The 21,375-nt window shown below is 36.4% G+C and overlaps 1 protein-coding gene across 2 annotated transcripts in view; it reads left to right on the plus strand.

Annotated features, from left to right (window-relative positions):
• Window positions 1–21,375, plus strand: part of MYOF (myoferlin) — a 72,879-nt gene that overhangs the window by 589 nt on the left and 50,915 nt on the right. For both annotated transcript variants that reach the window (XM_086751893.1, XM_086751892.1), the window contains exons 2-5: window positions 5,553–5,608; window positions 6,453–6,544; window positions 18,072–18,180; window positions 19,476–19,560. In XM_086751893.1, the coding sequence (XP_086608019.1) occupies window positions 5,553–5,608; window positions 6,453–6,544; window positions 18,072–18,180; window positions 19,476–19,560 (342 nt within the window). The remainder of the gene's footprint in view (window positions 1–5,552; window positions 5,609–6,452; window positions 6,545–18,071; window positions 18,181–19,475; window positions 19,561–21,375) is intronic.

The following is a 21,375-nucleotide window of genomic DNA, read 5'->3' on the forward strand; positions in this document are numbered from 1 at the left end:
GAAGCTGTTTTGGTTTGCTTGTTTGTTTGTTTTACAAACTGAATTGTACTTCAAATTTTTGCCTGTTGAGATTATTTAATTTAAAATAAAGATTTAGGAAGGAAACCACATTTTACACTTTCATTGCTTGTCAGATACATATGGGAGAAGGAGAAAACAGCGTGATAAAATTAGCATTTACATGTAAAGCTAATTCTGTTTTACAGTATATTTTACCTGTTCCCGTAATTTCCTCACTTGGCTAAAGGAACTTGATTTCAAGTACTGGTTTATCTTTAAGGTGCAGAAACCTCCAAGCAATTTTGGATCATGTAATACTGAATTGTGGCAAACGGTCATCTTAATTCCTGGTGACCTGATTTCCTAACTGTGCTCTGAAATGTAAATGGTATTTCCTGAAGTATGAAAAGTCATTGCAGAGGTTTGTCATCTTTAGAAACCAAATCTGAAATAATGACATTTTGCTGGAGGCTAGAAAAGGACAAGGCAGTGCACGTCCACTGTCCTAGCTTCCAAAATAAGAGATTTTCAGATACTTTAGTTCAGCATCAGAAAGAGGTGGTATCATTCAATTTCCTTCCTTTTCCTCATCTTTTTCAAGTTTGTTTTTTTTTACCCTGCTGTGTTTTAGGGCAAGTGGCTGAGCCTGTCTCAGTAGCTTTTGGAACTTTCTGATTCTTAAAATATTATTTTATTTGCCCTGCAAAAAGTGCTGATACTGATGTACTGTAATTTGTCTGGTTTGTTCCATTTATTTCTGCTGCTTCTTAAGCATTCATATTATCTTTTCAGTTCCTTGTCTCTTTGCTTTCCTGTCACAGTTTTGCCTTTCTGTGTTACCTCTATTCTTGCAGTTTCGTATTCCAGAGTTGGTTTATGTGTTCACTTTTTTATGCCTAAGTTTATGCCTTAAGTTTAATTCCTCCTTGTAATCTTTTGTTCCTACTGTGTGCTCTAATGCAATTCAGTTTTACCTAGTAAATGTAAATTACAGATTTTTTTTTTTTTTTCCTTCTGCATTGCTGGATTTGTTTCCCAGTCCTTCAGTTAACCAAAACCAGGAACCGGGCGACAGACATTAAAAGATTGAGTTTATGTGTATCCATTATGTATATCTGCTATAGCTAGGATTTTTAATGTTCACAAACATGCTTAACCATTGTCTTAAATACAACTTCATAATTGTTACAGGTTTTTTCAATAGGATATTTAACTTCTCCTGCCACTTCTTTTTATGTGGTTTTACTGCGTACCAACAGTCTGATTTTTTTCTTTCTGTTCAGAGTGATTCAAGGGGGGCAGACTATTGAGCACCTCTGATCTAATTTGTAAGTGGAGTACCTGGTTGCAAGGTGCAAGGACATAGGGATCATATCTGAAATATGTTGAACTTCTGGCTGTTTATGTTTATAGATGTTTCTATACACAGCCTGTTCCCCCTCACCCTGTTAGTGTGCAGAGATGGGAAACCAGTCTTATTTTTGGGAAAGTGTATGTCAAAGGCCAGCAGTCTTTAACAGGAGTCCATGCCCACTGTAGCTTCTGGGGACATAAAAAATACAATTGGCAGTTTATTTTGCAGACTGGGAAAAACTCAGGCATTTGCAGGACTTTGGCCACAGCCCTGCAGTACACTTTCGTGTTCTTGTTTGACTTCGGACTCTGATTCTTGGAGAAGTCTTAGAGAACAGCACTCAGCTGACAGAAAATTGCTGTGGAAGTTGACATTTCATTAAACTGTGTTGTGTTTGGTAGGTTTTTCAAACTTTAGCTTACATAGCATTTGCTGATGTCAGGTTCAGTAATTTTAAGACTTCAATGGAAACACACACAGTATCTCTCGGGATTAGACCTTTACGGCTATGCTATGAAAAAAAAAGGCCATGATCCTGCAACTATTAGTATGTAAGTGACTCTGAAAACACTGTAGACGTTAACACACATATGTTAGTCTAGTTTCATCTATGTGTAGAATAGAATTCATCAAATTTGTATAACTAAGCCAGTTATAGACTATACAGTCAGTACAATTAATACAGTGACATAAATTAGGGACATATCAGGAGAAAATAGGCAGCTATTTCTGTTCTGATATCTTATGTACAATAGAGGGGTTTTGTGCAAGCGTTTGACTTTTTTTTTGCACATTTATGTTCAGTCAGTGGTTTGGAACTCTTCTTTTATTTACTTTAAGAACAACTCACTATTCAAAGAGAACTACACCCTGAGAGTAAACGAGTATTGCTGTCTGGAACTGGGTGCTGTTGCTGCAGAATTGAGAGTTCGTTGTGACTCTACGTGGGACAAATTATCAGTCAAATTAATATGAAAAACTGTTGCTTTTTGCTGAAGTGGCACGAAATGGTAATGATTAAGCCAGTACAATTCTTTTGGTTTGTCAGATATACCAAACTGGAGAAAAATGTGTCAGATTCTTGTCTTTAGGAGTAAAAATTGATGCAATTGCTTATATGTGCAGTTAATACTAGGACATTTAATGCTTTGATAATTCCTTTTGACTGCTTCATTCAGCTTTACGCATTAAAAACTGATGCGAAATAGCAACTTGAATAAAATTTCTTTTTCCATTTGTGCTTAATATAAGAGTTTTCCAGCAGGCCTGCAGTAGTTCATAGCTATGTTAGTTTACATTTCAGTGTGTGAAATAAAAGAGTATTTGAGTGTAATTATTCACTAAATTTATATTTTCTGTTTTGGAAAGAATTAAATTACCCTAACTTTAATTTCCTGGGTTTTGGAGGTCTGCCCATTTGATCCTGCCGTTGCTGCCACCATGCAATTTTAATTCTTAATTCACAGAAGTTTTATGGAAAACTTACTGAACTGAAATGTAGTTCTCTCTTGAATCTTTGACTTAAGAGTGTTCTAAAAGATAATCTTTGCTTCTGCTTTTCCCCACCCGCTGAAATTGATAAAAATGCTAATTATAATAAAAGAAAAAAAATAAGATGTAAGCATTGGTTATTTTGCAGTACTGTAATTACCTTTCTAATGATGGAACAGTTCTTATTTAAACAGCAGCTCATCTTGAATTAATTCTTTTGAGCAATGTTATCTCATTGACTATCACTGTGTCCTTATTACATTCATTTCCAATTTAGAATATTAAACAACATGTGGTAGTATAATGGCTCTATCAAGATAAAGCAAATAATTATTTCTTCTACAGTACCAAGGTTATTGTAGTTTTTAAAGAAACAAGTATATAGACTGTCCTACCTGTATCCATTGTCATTTCTTACTTTTATTTCTTGGTAGGGCCAAACTAAAAATTATGACTTGCCCTATCTTACAGTTTATCCTGATGTGGTTTACAGTCTTGGCTACTGTAGCTGGATTCATTACCAGGAGAGCAAGGCAGCCTGAGAACCTGAAAATTACATGAGCTTCTGGAATAACTGAGCAGTCCATCTCACCCTGCTTGGCAAAGAATTTTTGGTGGGAAGAAGAAAGCTCTTTGCCAACAGTTTAAAAAACAAACAAGAAACCCTAGTGCATTTTAAGAATTATAAAAATTGTAATAAAAAGAAAGTCAGTAAAGTGAAGAAAATATTGCAAAATACATGCTCGAGAAATGTGAATGTTACACTCTGACTGACTAGATTTACAAGCTAAACCCCAGTGTAAGCTGTGTTTCCCAGTGTTTTTCATCCAGCTTTCATACAAATGCATAACACAAGAAGTTTTTGTCTTAGTATAAACTAGAATATGCATATTATTAGTGGAATCATAAATCTTACTCTTCTTTTTATGAAAATGGATAGTCCAGAGTGGAAAACGTTACTTCTTGTCAACAATTGTCTTGACTGTTGTTCAAGCCAGGGTTTTCCTTACCTCACAGAGTTACATTTGAGCTTAGGCAGGGATCATAGGACTTTCATTCACTAGTTCCATCAGGATCACATCTGTGATTCACTATCTCCTTAACAAACAGCTGCAACTGTTCCTTTTTTCACCAGCACTGAGAACATCTTTTCCCTGACTCCAAGCTCCTATTTGTAGGGAGACTTGGAGTACCACTGTCAAACCCCAGATATTCTGGGATATTCAGTTTTGAAAATGCTTCATCTCCTATTAGATAAAACGAAGTTGAATTTCTCATACTAACATGTTAATTAATTCTTTGTTCCGCAAAACGCGAGTCCACAGCATGGTATGTTATGAATGCTCTTTCCTTTGTGGTATGATGTGAGTCAATATCCTGTATAAATTGTAGACAATTCCTGTTACATAAATGTGAGTCAGTTCTCGCAATTTGCAGTATGGGCTGACTTTTTTTTCTTTCAGTACATCCCTCTCTCATCCAATAAAAGAGCCACTACAGCTTGAAGTGGGTATATGAACTGGCCTGTTTGGCATATCTTTACTCCTGCTTCCCAGGCCTTTGCAATGTTTTCTTGGCAAAGTGTAGCCGTAACTTGCGAATAATAAAAATGCTATTACCTTTACTGTAGTCCTTAAATACAAGGAATGTATCTGAAACTTCTTGTGGTGGCTGAGCATTTTATAGATCACCAGTTAGTTTACTGACTGTACTTAAATATACTCATTTGTTATCACTAATATATGCAATTTCTATTTAGAGGGCTGTGTGTGTTTGCCCATGTTCTTTAGTGCTTCTGAGTGTCTTGTCAAGACTTGTTCTCCATTGGAGCCGAATATGTATAGTGCAGCTAAAAAGTAAAAATAAAGCCGTGGCACATTACTCACTTTGAACCTGTTGTAAGAACAGAATTTTGTTTCCCTTTTTAATAGGTTGGGGGGGCCTGCAAAGGGTCTCTGCAACACCTGAGTTGCATTATTCCTCTCAGGAGAAGGAATTTGAATTGAAATGCCACATTATATACAATTTATGCAACACCTCACACTCCCATGATTTGTAGGTTGACCAAAAGCAAATTTTACCATGAAGTATGGAAAATTTGTAATTTTTAGGCTTCAGTAAAAGTCAATTAAATGATCTGCATAACCTCTGGAAACTATTTTTTCAGCAGGGACTGCATTTCCTCTTATATGAATTTCTGCTAACATTTGCTCATTAAAAGCAGCAAGTGCTGACACTGTAAGCATATCTTCTTAAGATCTTTTTTTCCAAGTGATTTTATTTCAGAGCTAAACACTTGTAAGTATTTTGTAACTCAGATATGTGTAACACATTTTCTTTACTACTGAAGTTCATCACTTTGAGGTTACTGTTTGGTTTGATGTCTCCAAGTCTTTTAGTCTGTCTTCTTTCGTCATTAGTGAAGTTGCAGTCAAGGGTCATAAAAGGTTGAGAAACCTAAACATTAATTTTGCTTTTTGGGAATACATCTAGCTATGCTTAAACAAAACAGAATAAAAAACCTCAACTACTAAAATTGCCCAGGGGACTCTTTGATTGTGAAATGTGCAGCTACTGGAAGAGGCAAAAATAATTGGAACATTTGGTTTAAAGCTCAAACTTTCTTTTGAAAAGTGAAAGGAAAAATTGTGATATTTGTGTAATGCTTTAGCAAAAACGGATCATCACACTGTGTTTGTATTTGCAGATGAAAAAAAGAAAACAAAGAAAATTGACAGTGAACTGAATCCTGTTTGGAATGAGGTAATATTTTTTAATAAATTCTTTTTTTTTAAGACAAGACACTGGTAAAGTTGCTACATCAATTTCTACAGTTGTGAATATCAGTTAGAAATAGGAACTAGTAATATGGATTCTTTCAAATGCAAGTGAATGGATTCACCTTGCCCCATGTAATACAGTTAATTAATGTTTTTATGTAAAAATAGATGGATATCTGGTGAGTTTGTGGCCTGGTTTTGTTCCCTCTTACTTTGGACCAAATTATATTCAGCCATTGCTTAGCCACATGTATGGGAACATAACTGCATCTTTTATTCTATACTAGGAAAAAACCATACAGAATCAGAATGAACCGTGTACTGAAGCTCCTCATGGTTTATTTGTAGGACTGGTCCTGTTTTTCATCTTCAGTAATGTTTTCCTGGGGGAAAATGTTATTTTAGTAGTGTTTTTTCACAAACAGAAATTAAAGTTAAAGATTATTCTTACATTTTGTAGATAGGAATACAAAGAAAGGGAACCTACAAATATTTGTCTAAATTCAACAGAACTGACTTCAACCAGTATTGCAGGGGAATAGTGTCAGATCGTATGAATGGTAAGAAAATACTTGTGTCAGTGTGAGGAAATGGAACTACAAAAGAGTATTAAACAATTTAGGTCTTTTTCTGTTACTAGTAACGTGCTATGAGCATGTTCTCAGAGTTTTAACTTTGCTTTTGCGAATGTAAGCTGGTCTAGTCTGTCTCTCACTAAATGCAAAATTTACTTCTGAATACTTTTGTTGTATATGCTACTCTGCTGTTAATTAATTGACATATAAAATATAATTATAATTTAGGTTTGCTCCATTTTTTTTTTTCAGATTCTTGAATTTGACTTGAAAGGAATTGCTCTGGATAATTCATCTTCCCTGACAATTATTGTGAAGGATTTCGAAACAATTGGACAAAACAAGTATGTTCTTTTTTCCCCCAGTATTAAGCACAATTTTCAATACAGAAGTCCAGAGATAAAATGGAACTGATAGTTGCTGGAGAGAAATGATGGATGCAGTTGGATAGTTCATGATGTAATACCTTCTTGAAGCTTATAAGCCAGTGGTCTTTCATCCCTCACTGATTGGATTGTTACTCTGAAGCAAAGTGTCGACTTTCTTTTTATACTTAATTTTAGACATGCTAAGCAAAATTCAAGAAATATTTATAGGCATTTAAGGCTGAATTGGGGTAAAACTTAGATCCCTTCACCTAATGCTGTCATTTGAAAACCACAGCTGCCAAAATTCAGTTGGTGCTTACTTGTAATAAAGGTCCTTGTGTAAATAGATCTATGCCACTACAGATACCTGGTGCAGTTTGTCATCTTGCAGAGTGGTGCAGGGCAGTCCTCAAGACTACTATACATAATAAATGTCCAGAAAGTAGTTCTGAGGAGCTCTTAGTTAGCATTCTCTGAGCAGAGCTAACCCAAACCAGCAAAAATTACAAAATGCAGTTAAGGCTCTTAGCCATCTTTAAAAATCTCCCCAACAGATTTTGTCTTTTATGTCTTTTTATGTCACTTATTTAAGTCTTGCCTAGGAATAGGGGAAGCCTAAGTTCAATTTCCTATCTTGTCTGGAGGGACTGAAGTCCTAGACTCATCTCCTGGGAGACTCACTTAGTCATCAGGGAAGTTGGATAAAATACAAAAATCTGGGAATCTGGGTTTCTGGGCTTTTGAGTGTGCTAGTTAGTGGGGTCTGTGAAATGTCATGTTCCTAGCGTGCTATTCGTGGCCCAATGAATCATGAGTTCTCTGCACGGTCATTAAAAAGCTTGAACTTGAAAAAAAAACTTACTTCCCCAAGATCAGCCTGCAGAACTCTTTTTTCAGTGTCAGATGTGTGAGTAAATTCTCTCACATGGAGTAGAGAAATTAATCTGTCTCCAGTTGCTTGTTGAGCATTATAAGCCTCAGGCTCATTGCATATATGGAAGACTGGCAATGCTGTTGCTAGTCCTCTTCTGGTTATATTGTTTAAAAATGGATTGATGATTTTTTCTCTGGTTGCTGGTTTGGTTTGATTTGTTTTGTTTTGTTGTAGTTTGATATTAAGACAGTCTTCTGTGAAAAATAAATTGAATAACCTTAGCAGAGGAAGAAAATGGCGATCCAGCTTCCCATTCCTTAGAGGAGAACTCTAGACTGTTACATGGTGGGAGGCCACTGAGAATTGCCTTTTCTGACATTCATTTATTGTAAAGGAAAGACAGAGACTCCTGCTATCAGTAAAGGATTTAGAATTTAGGTCTTCAGCAGATAGGGGCATTATGAAAATGGGTTTTCTAACATACAGAAATTTAAGGCGCTCTCCCTCCTGCACCATTTCTGTTTTGGTTAGCGCTGTTAGTGCATGTCAGTAGGCTTGAATCCTACTCTAAAAGTCTAAACTCTACCAGTGCAGTATGTACAGCACCTCTATACCTAAAATTGAGTTCTGAAATTTTTGGATATCTAAAAGTCGAGTGTCATGGGATCTAAGGCTGCAGATCTTTTTGTGTATAGTCCTTTTTTTCATTTTTGAGAGGCTAAAGGAAAGCTTCATTCATGCAGTTTTTTGTTAAGTCTTCAGTGTTCTGACAAAAACTTCGTCATGTAGTAAGATGCTAAGTTTTAGTTTTGAGAAAATCAGGGTTTTTTAGAGGACTGAAAATAAACAAACAGTGAGTATATCTATGTGTACCTGGAAGGATATCACACAAAAAAGAGACATATTTCTTTCAACTAAAAAATGAAAAATATATCTAGTTTTTCTACACATTACGTAATTACAGCAGAAAAGATGCACAGAAAGTATAATTTTCTGGAAATTTTTTTTTTTTTTTAGTTTAATCTTGCTGTTGAAGACACTGATAAAGGAGCCACCTTGAATAGAGGTTTCTATCTTTATATGAAAGGAGACAACATTATAAAAAGTTTTGGAGTACTGAAATGCTGTCAGGTATCCACGTTGGTATTTAAACATTTTTTGTAGGTTTATACTCTTCCAGGATAGGAACGTGTAATAAGTAAACATATAAGTAATTAAAGTGTCTTGTTCAACTAACTTTTAAGAGTAATCTTTGTATTTTTCAAACTTAAAAAAAAATAATAATAGATTCGTTCCTGTGAATTGAGTTGATAGGACCTCTTGACTGTGGCCATTGAAAAAAATTGTTGCTGTGAAAAATTAAAATGGTATATATGGGAACACTAGAATTCAATTAATTCACATTCTATTAAAAAGCTGGGGGTAGATTTAGATTGGAAATTAGGAAAAAATTTTTTACAACGCGAGTTATAGAACACTGGAACAGGTTGCCCAGAAAGGTGGTGGAAGCCTCATCCCTGGAAACGTTCAAGGCCTCCAGTAAAGCTTTTTGTCTTTTTGACTGGACTCTGAGGTTCCTGCTGTATTTATGATGAAACAAATAAATAGCACAGACTCTAACAAGTTTTATGTGCTTCTGAACATAAGATGATAGAGATTTTTTAAAAAATTCCATATCTGGAGTTTTGTAGGATTTAAGCTTTAATTTAATATCAGACTTGGAGGTGTACAGCATACCTTAAAGCAATGCATGCAGATAATTTCAATGAAGACATAAATTATCAGTTGAAATTGTTAGCCACCTCTTGTGTTCTGCATGCCATTTGTTTTATAACTTGTCACACACAAATAAACCCGGTCTCTAAAATCAATTGCAGGAAAAGGGTAAGGTCTTGGGTGGCGGCAAGCTAATCAGAAAGCTTTTCTTTTAGATAATCTACAGCAGGGATAGAGTGTATTACTTTGTGTTGAAACATGCTTGTACTAAAAGCTCTGTCAAAGCGTAGGTGTTCTTTCTTAACAAGATAAAGCTTCTTCAATGTGTTCAATCTTCAGGTATCCGATAGTGGTTAAGATCTTCTGCCTATCTCTGCTTAAATCATAGGGTTTTGTCCAAGAAGGTAAATATATACATTTGGACAAGCACCACTCGTAGAGATTTTTTTTAAATCTCTGCAGAAAAAAAGAACACCTTACTGAAAATGAGATGCCAGTTCCCTACTTCTTTACATAAAGTCCTAGATTTTAAACAAGGATCTCTGTTTGCTGCGCTCTCATGCTCTCTCTTTTCTGTCAATGCCAAGTAGTGTTGGCTGTTGCTATTTTGAAAGGGAGTATGATACCACGTCATTCTTTCGTTTGTTTAGGGGTTTTCTTTTGTGGCAAATTTGGATATTTTATGATTCTGAGCTAGGCATACATTCATATTTATTTATAGTACTCCACTTACATTGTTAGCTTTTCTTTACTACTTTCAGCCTCCTCCCAATTGGTAAAAACTAATTCAGGTTTTTACAATCCTCCAACAGCTCTGTTGTAAAATCATTGTGAGTCAAGCTGATGCCCTCAGATCTCTCATTCTTGAGATTCCTGTAGGTCAGTAAAGCATGAATACATTGCATGCCTCTGACTTCAGGGAAATCCCAGAAATTGCAGAACCCGATATAGGAAAGCTTGCCAGTAATCAGAATTTTGTAATGGATTTTGTAACGTATTGAAAAATAAAGGAAGGTGCTTATCTGAAGCCCCTAAAATGTTTCACTCTGTACATGGGTTCAAAGTTAAGCAGGCATGTGGGGTGTTTTTTTTTTTCCAAACTACATTTGTAAATACCATCTGGACTCCTATTTGTAGCACTTAACTCCCAGCTTGTGCAAATGCCTGTTTGTTTTGCTTGGGTTTATGCACTGGAAGTTGTCCACTACTTACTTATTCTGTGTACAATTTAAAAAGTAAACCAGTAAAATTCTTCAGGAAAGTGATTTCCATGTATGGAGGTGTGCAAGAATATATATAGGCCATACCGAAGACAAAACAACACCTTCAAAGTAATGTTCTTTGAAAAGAAATCCTCAATAACCACCACATTTGCAGTGTGTGATGTTTTTGGAAGTGCTATTGGCAGGGAAACAGGATAAGGGGGTAAGAAGTGGGAAACACATGAGTAGGCTTCCTGACTGTAACAAGATAATAGGAAATGTCATCTTTAATTTCTTTTAAAGACACAAAGCACTGTAACAGCAGAAGAGATTTAGTGTTAATGAAGTTTCACGTTTAGACAAAGGAGCATATGAAAGAGGGAATGTGGAATAAGTTTCCCACATATTACTTGCATGTATGCATGACCTGTATTTCTGTAGAGTTACTGGTTGTATTTACCAGTACGGAGTTTGAGAGAGATTTAGGACTGCCGTGTCATAGCTCTGCCGTTCTTTCACAGTATCCTCTTTAATACTTCAGAAAAAGTCTATAGGTAGATACATGCCTGCAGTGCTGCAGCATTCCAAAAAGGTGCTCGGTGGAACAGTGTGCAAATGACACTCTCTTGCTTTGTCTGCATACTAGTTCAGATTTGGAAAGATGCACTACGATGCCTAACTAAGGTCCTTACTACTGAGAGCTATTATAATGACAGTTTAAAAAAAAAAGGAGGGTGGGGGAGTGAGAGCTGGACAGTATTGTATTAATTTTTACATGTAAATTTGATGTGGTTAACTGAACTGAAGTCTTTCAGAGGTAAATGCCCATTATTTCAGAAACCCAGTGTTTGCCGTGTGCTTTGGACATTACTCATGAGTTGTCCTGGTTCTGGCCAGGATAGAGTTAATATTTACCTGAGCTGGGTGGAGAACTGAAGCTGGTAGCCCCTATGGCTGGGATAGTTAACTAATTAGCTAACAGCTGGGGTTAATTTACCCAAATTAGCCAAAGGGCTATTCCATCCCATCTGACATCATGCTCAGTATATAAGTGAGGAGGGTGCTGAAGGGAGGTCCTCCTAGTTGGAAGAGACTGGATGTAGAGATCTGTTGTGAGCTATTATACTGTATTTGTGTTCCATCACTCTATTGTTTTCTTCTGTCATTACTGTTAAATTTACTTTTTGTTCAATCTCAACCCGCGTGTTTGGTTTTTTTTTTTTCCTGGTTTTCTTTTGTTTGTCAAATCTCCTCCTATTCTCTCGGAGAGTCGGGGGAGTGAGAGAGAGACTGCGTAGTCTGGTCCCCGTTGGGGCTGAACTACGACATGAGTAGACCCATTAACTTGGGAGATGTATCTCGTGTTTAAGCTAAGTGGGACCTGAGTCTAAATCAGTAATCTTTCCTTTAGAGGTTCATGTTTTTATATATTTTCACTTTAAAGTCTACATTGAATTGGGTTTTATTTTTTTGAGTGTGAAGTGTACATCTAGGGGACTGTGTTGCCCGAGAAAAGAACACTGAGAAGAAACTACACCATGTCTTTGGCTTTATTTTCTCTCTTCTGGAGAAAAATAAGCAGCGGAGATTGCTATTGTTATTTTCAAGGATGAGACAACTTTTGCTGAAATGTTCTGCCACCATTCTTTGCTGCAGCGTGGGCTAGAAGCAGAACAATGTGTTTCTCAACCCAGCTCCCTCTCTGGCTGCTCACTCACAAAGCTCCTGGCCAGTGCACACTGCTATTCCATGCAGTGTTACTCCTGCCTAGTTCTGGACAGCTCGTGCGTTGCTGTGCCTAAGAGGTGTCTACAGAAGCCACACTCCCCTCTAGAACCACACAGCAGAGGCTAGCAGTATAACCCAGGATTTGTTACAGCTCCTAGAAATTTATATAGCTGTTCATCCAGCCCATTCTTATACTGACACAAGAGGAGGAGCACAGTGAATGTTATTCTGTTTTTACACTGTGCCAAAACACTTGACTCATTGCTTTGGCATGTTTCTGTAAATCAAGCCTGAAATAACATTTCAATATTTTTCCATTTCTTTTTTTCCTGGAGATAGAATTTACTGCTTCGTTTACAGGGTCACTAAACTTTTGCAGATAGATTAAAAGAGTACTCCTCATGTAAAAAGACACAGTCATTGGAAAAGATAAATAAAGCAAACCACACTGATATGTATGCAAAAAGACCAGCATAGGAATAAACTAGAGAGGACTCATATGATCCATGCTTAGTTAGATTTTCCAGCATAAAGATGTTTGAAAAGAGAACACATCTGTTTTCTATTATGTCTGATACTGTTAGTGGAAAGATTTCAAACTCTCAGAACACAAATCTTTGTGCAGCTAAAAAACAAACAAAAAAACCCCACAGTAACTTCAGTTGTCCCTGTGAAGTTAAGGGAAAGAAAATGTTAACAGGAAGTTACAGACATGTCTGAATGTAGTGATTTAAATTCTATTTGAAAGAGAGTTGGTATTATGTATTTCCCTGTGTTCTTTGCGTAGTTAGTAACCTAGCGACACAGAGGAAAAACGGATTGGGCACACCCTTTTCTCAAGCAGAAAAACGCAGTGAACAGTGCAGCAAATTATTTAACCATGTTTAAGTATTTTCCATAGTTAAATAACTTCTTGATTGTTTGAATCCTCCTACAGCTGTACCCTTTTGTGTGGATTCATTTCCATGTCAGTGTGGCTGTGCATAGTTGCAGGATTTGCTTGCATACGTTGTAAGCAAGATCCAACCTGATTAAGATTCAGTTTTGGGATTTTCTGCCTTGTACAACATAGTATCCATGTTTTGTTTCTTTTTTAAAGTTTGTTCTTGCAAAGAGTATTATCAGATAACTAAAGAAGATAAAAATAGTTGGTCTGCTGTTAATAAAAAATTTAAAACACAGCATGAATAACAGATGGTGGGTGTTGGGTCTTATAGCATAGAATCTATCATGGAACATATACACTAAGAAAGAGACGTTGAGTGTAGCAATTATAACTGCAGTGTGGAATCAAGTTTGGTGATGAGAATAATCTGTATAAACCTCTGCCAAAATAAGCTCTTAAAAATAAGTCAAAAGAATGTAAATGCTTGACTCTCAGGGGATTAAAATCACTGGGTTTCCAGTAGAAGTAGCATATAAGCAGCTGGAGGACATGACATGCTGCAGAATTTAGTATAAATTGCTGCCTTCAAACAGAGGAGTAATAAAATGATTGGCACTGTGGATTAGCATTTCCTGATCCAGGCATGGGTGTGAAGTTTCACTTCTCTTGGTTATTTGGGCAGCTAACAGGAAGTGCTAACCACAGCACTAACGGATTAATTAGCTTTGGCACAAATGCAATGCTGTGTCTAATAGTTGGCCATCAGTAGTTCATTGATTTCATGCTGTTAAACTAAGTATTTCCCTTTGATTACTTTGGGGAAAGTATCATAGGCCTAGTACAGATAAGGTATATTTGAAGTGGTTTAAAATCTGCTTCTAAATGTAGACTTTGTATTTATCTTTGGTGTCTTATTCAGTGGTAGACCACAATGTTTAAACTGCTTGTGGCAGGACAAGTTTTCTGCTTTACTTCTGCAAAGCTGGAGAAGTGCCTGGCTGACTGGGCACTATACATGTAAAAGTTTTAGGGATGGCCAAACAGGTACTTAAGCAGAGTTAGGAAGCCATACTCACTTGCTGTCTACAGCCAAAAAAGCTGATGAACAAAAGGCCAGTGGATGTACTGAGGTATTCCAAAAGCAGAAACTATCCCACTTGATGATGTCAAGAGACCAGTGTGATCTGAAATTAAATGGACAAATGTCGTCAGCCTGGGCATGAGGAAGAAAGCTGAAATAGCTCCAGCAAAGAGCAACATCCTTTCAGGATGAATAGGTGACAGAAAGTCTTCACTGGTGTGCTGGAAGGACAGGAGTCCTTGTCACCTTTAAAGTCATGACTACAGAGGGAGATTGCATGCAATCCTGCCTGAAGGTAAAAAGTCTTGAGAGTTCAGTGGAACACAGCAACAGTTGTGCAGAGGACTGGGGATCTAGTTACATATCAGAAGTGAGTACAGCAGCAGACCTTGCAGCAAAGCATTAAACAGCAATGAACTGTTAATGGACATGGTGTCACAACAACAGCTGCTGCTATCTGACTTAGCTGACTTGGTCTTACCTGATTTAGCCCGAGGAGATGTGAGATAAGTATCTCAGGCAAAAGGCTTTCTCCAAGACCTGTGCAAGTGACAAAGATGAGACTTAGCGATGACCCTGAGGCATTACTTGCTACTTTTAAAAATATTGCTTTGGCTGTTGAGTAGCTGCATCATCAAAACCAGACTGGACGTGGTCCTGGGCAACCTGTTCTAGCTGACTCTGTTTGAGCAGAGGGGTTGGACTAGATGATCTTGAGAGGTCCCTTCCAACCCCATCAGTTCTGTGGTTCTGCTGAGAGAGGGGTGAAACATCCAAAATCCAGTGAACAGGACCACTTCAGGGAAGGCAAAAGACTAACTGCCTAAAGCTTAATTTGTCTGAAGTTTAGAAGTAGGCTAACATAGTGTATAGACTGAATATTAGATTTCTCACTCTTGCTAGAGTGGAAAAAGCCTGGAGACTATTGCTTCCCAACCTGTTAAAGGAGGGGCAAACAAAGGACTTTAGGGGCAAATAGTAGCAAGCAAGTAGTCTATGTAACTGACTTCAGTCTTTTGAAGGTGATCAGAATTTTAAAAACCATTACTATGTATTCAAATGTCTGCACAGTTATAATTTGCACAGAACAGATGAGGATGTAGAAATGGAAATGTACTCTGGAAAATTTCAAAAGCACTAATGTTGAAAGCTGTTCTTGAGTTAATGTCACCAGATAGGAGGGTGTGGTTGCTGAAAGAGTCATCCAGATGATTTGAGACTGGGTGACTTCTGAACTGAAGTTCTTTTTGGAGTTAATGTAAGTCATTCCAGCTCATATCAAATGACAATAACATAAAATTTTTTCTACAAATGTACATAGGAAAATATTTTCTTTGGCTTTCTCCAGAATCAGATTTGGCCTAGCTCATTTTAGGTTGTCTTGGGGTTTTCCCTTTTATGATACTTCAAACTATGCATGTTTCTTTCTGTTATTCTCAAATGGGGAGGCATAGTCACTGTTGAAGGATTTGGGGAAAATAACAGTATTTAGAATTGAAAGTTTTTATTGATTAATTTTGCATTGAAGGAAAAAAAAGTAAAGAGAAGTTGGTTTCTTTTAGTATCCAGCTGTGTAAATGAAAGTCAAGCATTTGTTCCTTCCAACTGTAGGAATAGTTTCCCATTTGCTTACACTATACTTGCTTTCAAAGCTATTAACATGTTAGAAAGCTATGTAATAAAGACAAAAATACATTAAGCTACCCAGTATTTTTCTTTTTTAACTGCTTTGGGATTTGCAGTCATTATGGAATGAACTTTTTCTACTTTTCTTTGACTGTTGATAGTGTTAGTGTTTGTCTGCATGACACTTGCATTTTACATAGAAAAGTTTGGTCAAATGCAGGGGGAGATGTTTTCTTCCGTGTGTAGTGTCGGACTTACTTGACTTCTTGTCAAGGTATGTATAACACCAATTTTTGGAATGTTGAAGCCATAGGGGAAAAAGTAAAGCCTCTTTCTATTTGTGAGAGACCGTCTACTGTTGTTTCCTGAGCTAGGTAGACGTTACTGTTTAGTGTCCAGATGTGCTATTTCACATCATAAGCAATGCCAAATAATACTACAGTTGGATGCATAAAGAAGACCACTGCCTGTATATCTGATGTTCCAAATCTAGGTTTGTCGTGTGCGTTGAATGCAATTTTGATTGCATAACAGGAGAAATTGCTTCTTAAGCTCCCTAAAGTTGAGAAATACATGGAGTTAGTTTTTCAGCTAACGTCCAGCTCCGTGCAACAATTTGTAAAAAGTGAAAATGTACCTAGGGTTAATCTAATGCTCACTGAAATAACTAGGTGTATTTCCATAGTTTTTTAAAGGACACTAGAACACGACTACAATACTCCGTCCAGGTGTCTGTTTAGTAAAGACAGGAGAGGCAGATATTAGAAATGGCATCAGAATTTCAGTTATGGTCATCTTAAAGGTCAGAAGAGCTTCATGCATTTCCTCTGCAGCATGGCCTGTTTCACATCTAGCCTATCCCCTACGTGTGACCAATATGTGGGACATAGCTGGAATATTACTGTGCTCTGGCAATTTGGGGGACAGAATTGAAAGGTTTCAGTAATGAGTCAAAATTATCAAAAAGACAACTGGGATTGGAGAAGTGAGATGAACTGGGAAAGCAGAATTGACTGAGGATGTGACAGCACCAAAGTAATTCTAACAGGTCATTCAAACAGAAAGTGTCGTTATTTTTTGTGTACAGACAAACCAAAGTTGTAATGTGGAAGACCTGGAAAGTATAATTGCAGGAAATCAATGCTTTATACTTATCTATCCTAATGTACCCTGCAAAAAGTAAATTATGTTCTCATGACATAGCACCTGCGAGTAGCAATAATAATAATAATAATAATAATAATAATGACAACAATAGTAATAATAATAATAATAATAATAGCTCTTGCTCTGTGTCAAAAATGCCCTTGCATCCTTAGCTTGCCCATTAAAAAAGCACTGTAATCAATTCAAAGGGGCTTCAGTTAAGTTCTCCGGGTGTAGAGCTTTCTTTCCACTTTGGCAGCAAATCTGGTATTTTGTTTGTAAAACATGTTCTGTGTGACATTTACAGGGTGAGATTATCTTGGGGCTTTTTTCACTGGCAAAAATCTCAGTTATGCTAATAATCCACTTCAGTATAGGAGTGAACTGTTTTTACATGCAATGGAAATGAAATACAGTGCCAGATGTCATGAGACCAATGCCACACAGTTAGAAACTCTGCCTAAAAGAAGTTTCTCAGGTTTAAAGTGCATGCAGTTTTCACTTTTTTGAAGAGGACAGGGGTGACAGATGCAGTCCCAAATAGGCAGAAGTACCTCAGGAGAGTCTACCACATAACGTCAGATCTCCTGGGCAGCTTCCTTTGGTAGATCTCTCTAGAGCCATATCGAAACATTCACAGAATTTAGAGGCAAGGAGGTGAACCTATTTCAAAATGCAGAGTGTGGTCAAGAAGATTAATTTTGTGAAGCCTCTAGTAAGCACATTGATTGCATTTGTTCTGTTTCGTTGTTTTGATTACAGAGATGTGTGTATGTCTTTTTGTGTCTCTTTCTATAGTACAACTGCTGTCATATCTAGCTTTTATACATTACTTCTCATCCGAGAGTTTGCAAAGCTATATAGGGAAATAAAGTATTACATCCTTTAGTTTACCAGTGAGAATTCAGTGGCTGAAACAAGTGACATGGCTCTTGAAAGTTATACAGAAGATTATTTTCAAAAATACAAATAAAATTTATTTACATTTATGTTTTTAATCTCTTTTAAGTTAAAGCTGTGTCTTCCATAAAGAACACCAGCACATTTAAGTGCAGTGAAACAGAAAATACAAATTAGCAGTACACAATCATTAGATAACATTTGCAATGATCTTTTGTTGTGTCTTGGATTTTCAAATAATGGCTGGAGTTACTTCGTCAACCAACAGGCACTAGCAAAAGACAAAAGGGAAATTCTGTTTGATGTATACTTGCATTCTAATAATGATTTTTACTTTATTTCAGATTGATTGGCAGTGCATCCGTAGCACTTAAGGATCTTGTAGGTAACCAAAGCAGATCTTTTCCCTTCAAACTCATACCTCTGCTAAATGAAAGGGGACAAGAAACTGGAGTGAGTGGCTTACATTTCCTTATCTTATTGTATTCTTGATCAAAATGCTCCAGCAACAAAAATGTTTTCGAGCTATTTTTACTTTATAAATTAAAAGCTTGGAATTTTGTAGCAAAAGCTGCAGACAGAGGAAGTTTATAACAAGATATGATTATGTCTATACCATCTAAGTTTGTTTAATATCCTTTAAGTTACATAAATTGTTTCCTGTTTATGTATTATATATTTGTATATATGTTGTAAATATTATGGGCCACACATTAGGCATGGAAATCAGCCTGATGTTGAAGAGGAGCATTTTCCTAAGTATCAGATGGAGTTCCCATATGCTCCTTTTTGCTATGTTCTTTCTAATATCTACCTGTGTCATAGCACTGATTCTAGAAAGCACATAATCATGTACATGGTCACTGCCAACTTAGTTCAGAAAGTTACACAAGTACTTGCTTAACTTGGTTTACCATTATTGTTTAAATTTGACAGTTATTAACTTAGTTATTAATTAAGTAGTTTCTAGAACTGGGACCTTACTGGTTTTGTGTGGTCTAGCTGTTAAGGCACTTCATATTGCATTTCTAGTACACTTCATAGTGAGAGGCTTTAAGGGTATTTTCAGTATCTCATTATCATGGTTAGTTGGTCACACGGCTGGGCTTTTTTGCTGACTCATCATGTTGCTGTGGCAACTAGTAATAATAATGGTTTGTTCAATAATCCAAAACCGCAGTCAAGTACAAAAAAAGACAATTCTGTAATTAGAATGGAAAATGACATAGTTTTTTTTCTTCCAGGATGGAGGTAGGAACAAGCAATTAGAAGAGCTAGATAGGAAGTTTTACATATGGATCAAACTTGTTGTGTTGTTGATCAGATAGTGTTGTTTCTCACTGCTTTTGTTTTTCCATCTGCAAATTTAGAAAGTCACCCAGTCTGCCATGAATATTCTGGAAATAAATAAGAATAAATAAATAAATAAACAAACATTTGTAGAGCATCTTATATACTTGTATTGTTGCAGATTTTTCTAAATATAAACACGGTGATTCCATTTGTTAGATATTGTTTTAGAGCCTATTCCATTAGCTGCAAATTGTGTATTCTTTATTGTTTGTATGTATATATAGCTTAATAACAGTTTATTAATTTACTAATAGCTGAGATTTTATTGTAAACTGTGCTGTGACTATGAATATTTAATTGTTCATATACAGTGTTAGAACAAGTTAGTGCTTTAAATAAATTTTTGTCAATTCTGTGTGCTATATAAAAAAAAAAAAACTTGTATTTCTCTATAGGCAACAATTGATTTGGTAGTAGGGTATGAGCCACCAGGTGGACCTGCAAATCCAAATGATCCAGGAGGGACCAATACACAAGAAGGTATTTCAGTCTTTTCTCAGAACGTTATTGTTTAAAGGTCGTGGAGATATTTAAGATAAGGCAAGAAAGTGATTCAACAGCATTGTTCGTCAGAAAAAAAAAAATGTAACCACAAGCAAGCATGTCAACACTGCCAGATAGTGATTTTAAAGAAATTAAGGATGACTCAGAACTACAGCTAGGAAGAAAATTGGCATTTCCTGGCCTAAATGGGATTTTAGCATCATTTTCTCCAGTGGAATCAGGTTACAAAAAATGATGTTGCTTAAAAGCTTTTCAAAATGGCTTTTGTCTAGGAAAGAAAGGTTTTTGAATGCTCAAAGAAACAGCAGTTATCTGCTGTAATGCCGAGGCTAACCAAAAAAGCAAGGAAGTCACAGTTCTGGAAAAATATATTCTATTACTTTCAATGTCAAGGGGCTTTCTGAAAGATTTTCTTAAATCATTAAACTTTTTTCTTTCCCTGGAGAATAAGTAAGTTTTGAAAGACACTATTGTATGTTATATTAGGCTTGATATTTGACTATCCTGTGATCAGTAGGGAATATTCTTTGGTGTCTATATATCATATTAACCAAGCTTTGCTGAGAGTGTTTTTGAGAGATCCTCTGGTTTTCCAGACTCTTAAAAGAACTGTGAAATAACAGGTTTTTGCAGTTGGCAGGCAAATAATTGCCCTAATATTCACGCTGTGTTTGTGCAGAAAGAAGTAAATGTAATGAATGTTACATGTTTGAGGAAACATAAATCAGTTTGACCATTATCTGCTGATATGTAATAACATATGAAGGAAAAAATTGAAATGAGGACTCTTGTAGGGGGAAATTTTGAATCCACTGACTTCACTGAGAGGTGTTCTTGGGGAGTGGAAGGATAGGTAATGCAAGCACAAAAGCTGTGTGTTAAATTACTACACTTAGATGTAGTGGACTTGAAGGCTAAAAATGCAAATTTACTTATATGAGATTAATTTGATATTATTTTTAAAATGAACTATAAGGTAATACAGGTAAAATAAGACATGGTAGGTTTTTAGCTAGTATCCAGCAACTGCATGAAAATTATTTCAGTGCAAATTATCAAACACACCTTAGTTAATTATTGTAAATACCTATTTCCCATGACGTGAAATCACCTACCCAGCTGAGATTGCCTCAGCTCAGTTTCAGAAATTAAAAATTGAGTGCTAAGTCAGGGTGTGTAATCAGTCTGTTGCATGGATCCATCCAGGCAGATGGATTTTGAGAGATGTTAGGGAGGTGTGGTCTTCAGGTTATAAAATACATGGTATGTCAGTCTCTGTGCCTTTACACAACTCTTACCAGGATCACTGAGGACTTCATTATGCGAAGTGATGGTCACTCTCTGTTGGCAAACTAATTCATAAAGTTGCCAAACATTCCGTTAATGCTAACCATCAGAGACACAGCTTGTTCTTCCTTTACATTTTACCATAGTCACTGTCCTTCACTTAAGAAAAGAAGCCGGAAACACAACGGAGTGACACACTTATGTGGTCTAGATATTTACGGATCCTGTTTTGCAATACTGGAATCTCATTGTATGATCCGTTATTGTAGTGTCATGTCGTTGTAGAACAGTCTTCCACAGAGGTGGTGTGATTTCAGAACTATCAAAGAGGCTTACTGAGAAATTTTAACTTATTCTACAGTTAAATGCTGTGGAGGAGGATTCAGAGTTTATTTTGGATGGAAGACCCTAAATGTCTTAATGTTTTCAAGATTCGAAAGTAAAAACCAAGGCTATGCTATAGCCTAGTCTTGCTGCTGAGAAACAGCTTCAACTGGAATAAAA

Source organism: Chlamydotis macqueenii, chromosome 7, assembly GCF_036417535.1.
Source record: "Chlamydotis macqueenii isolate bChlMac1 chromosome 7, bChlMac1.mat, whole genome shotgun sequence".
Taxonomy (NCBI): Eukaryota; Metazoa; Chordata; class Aves; order Otidiformes; family Otididae; genus Chlamydotis; species Chlamydotis macqueenii.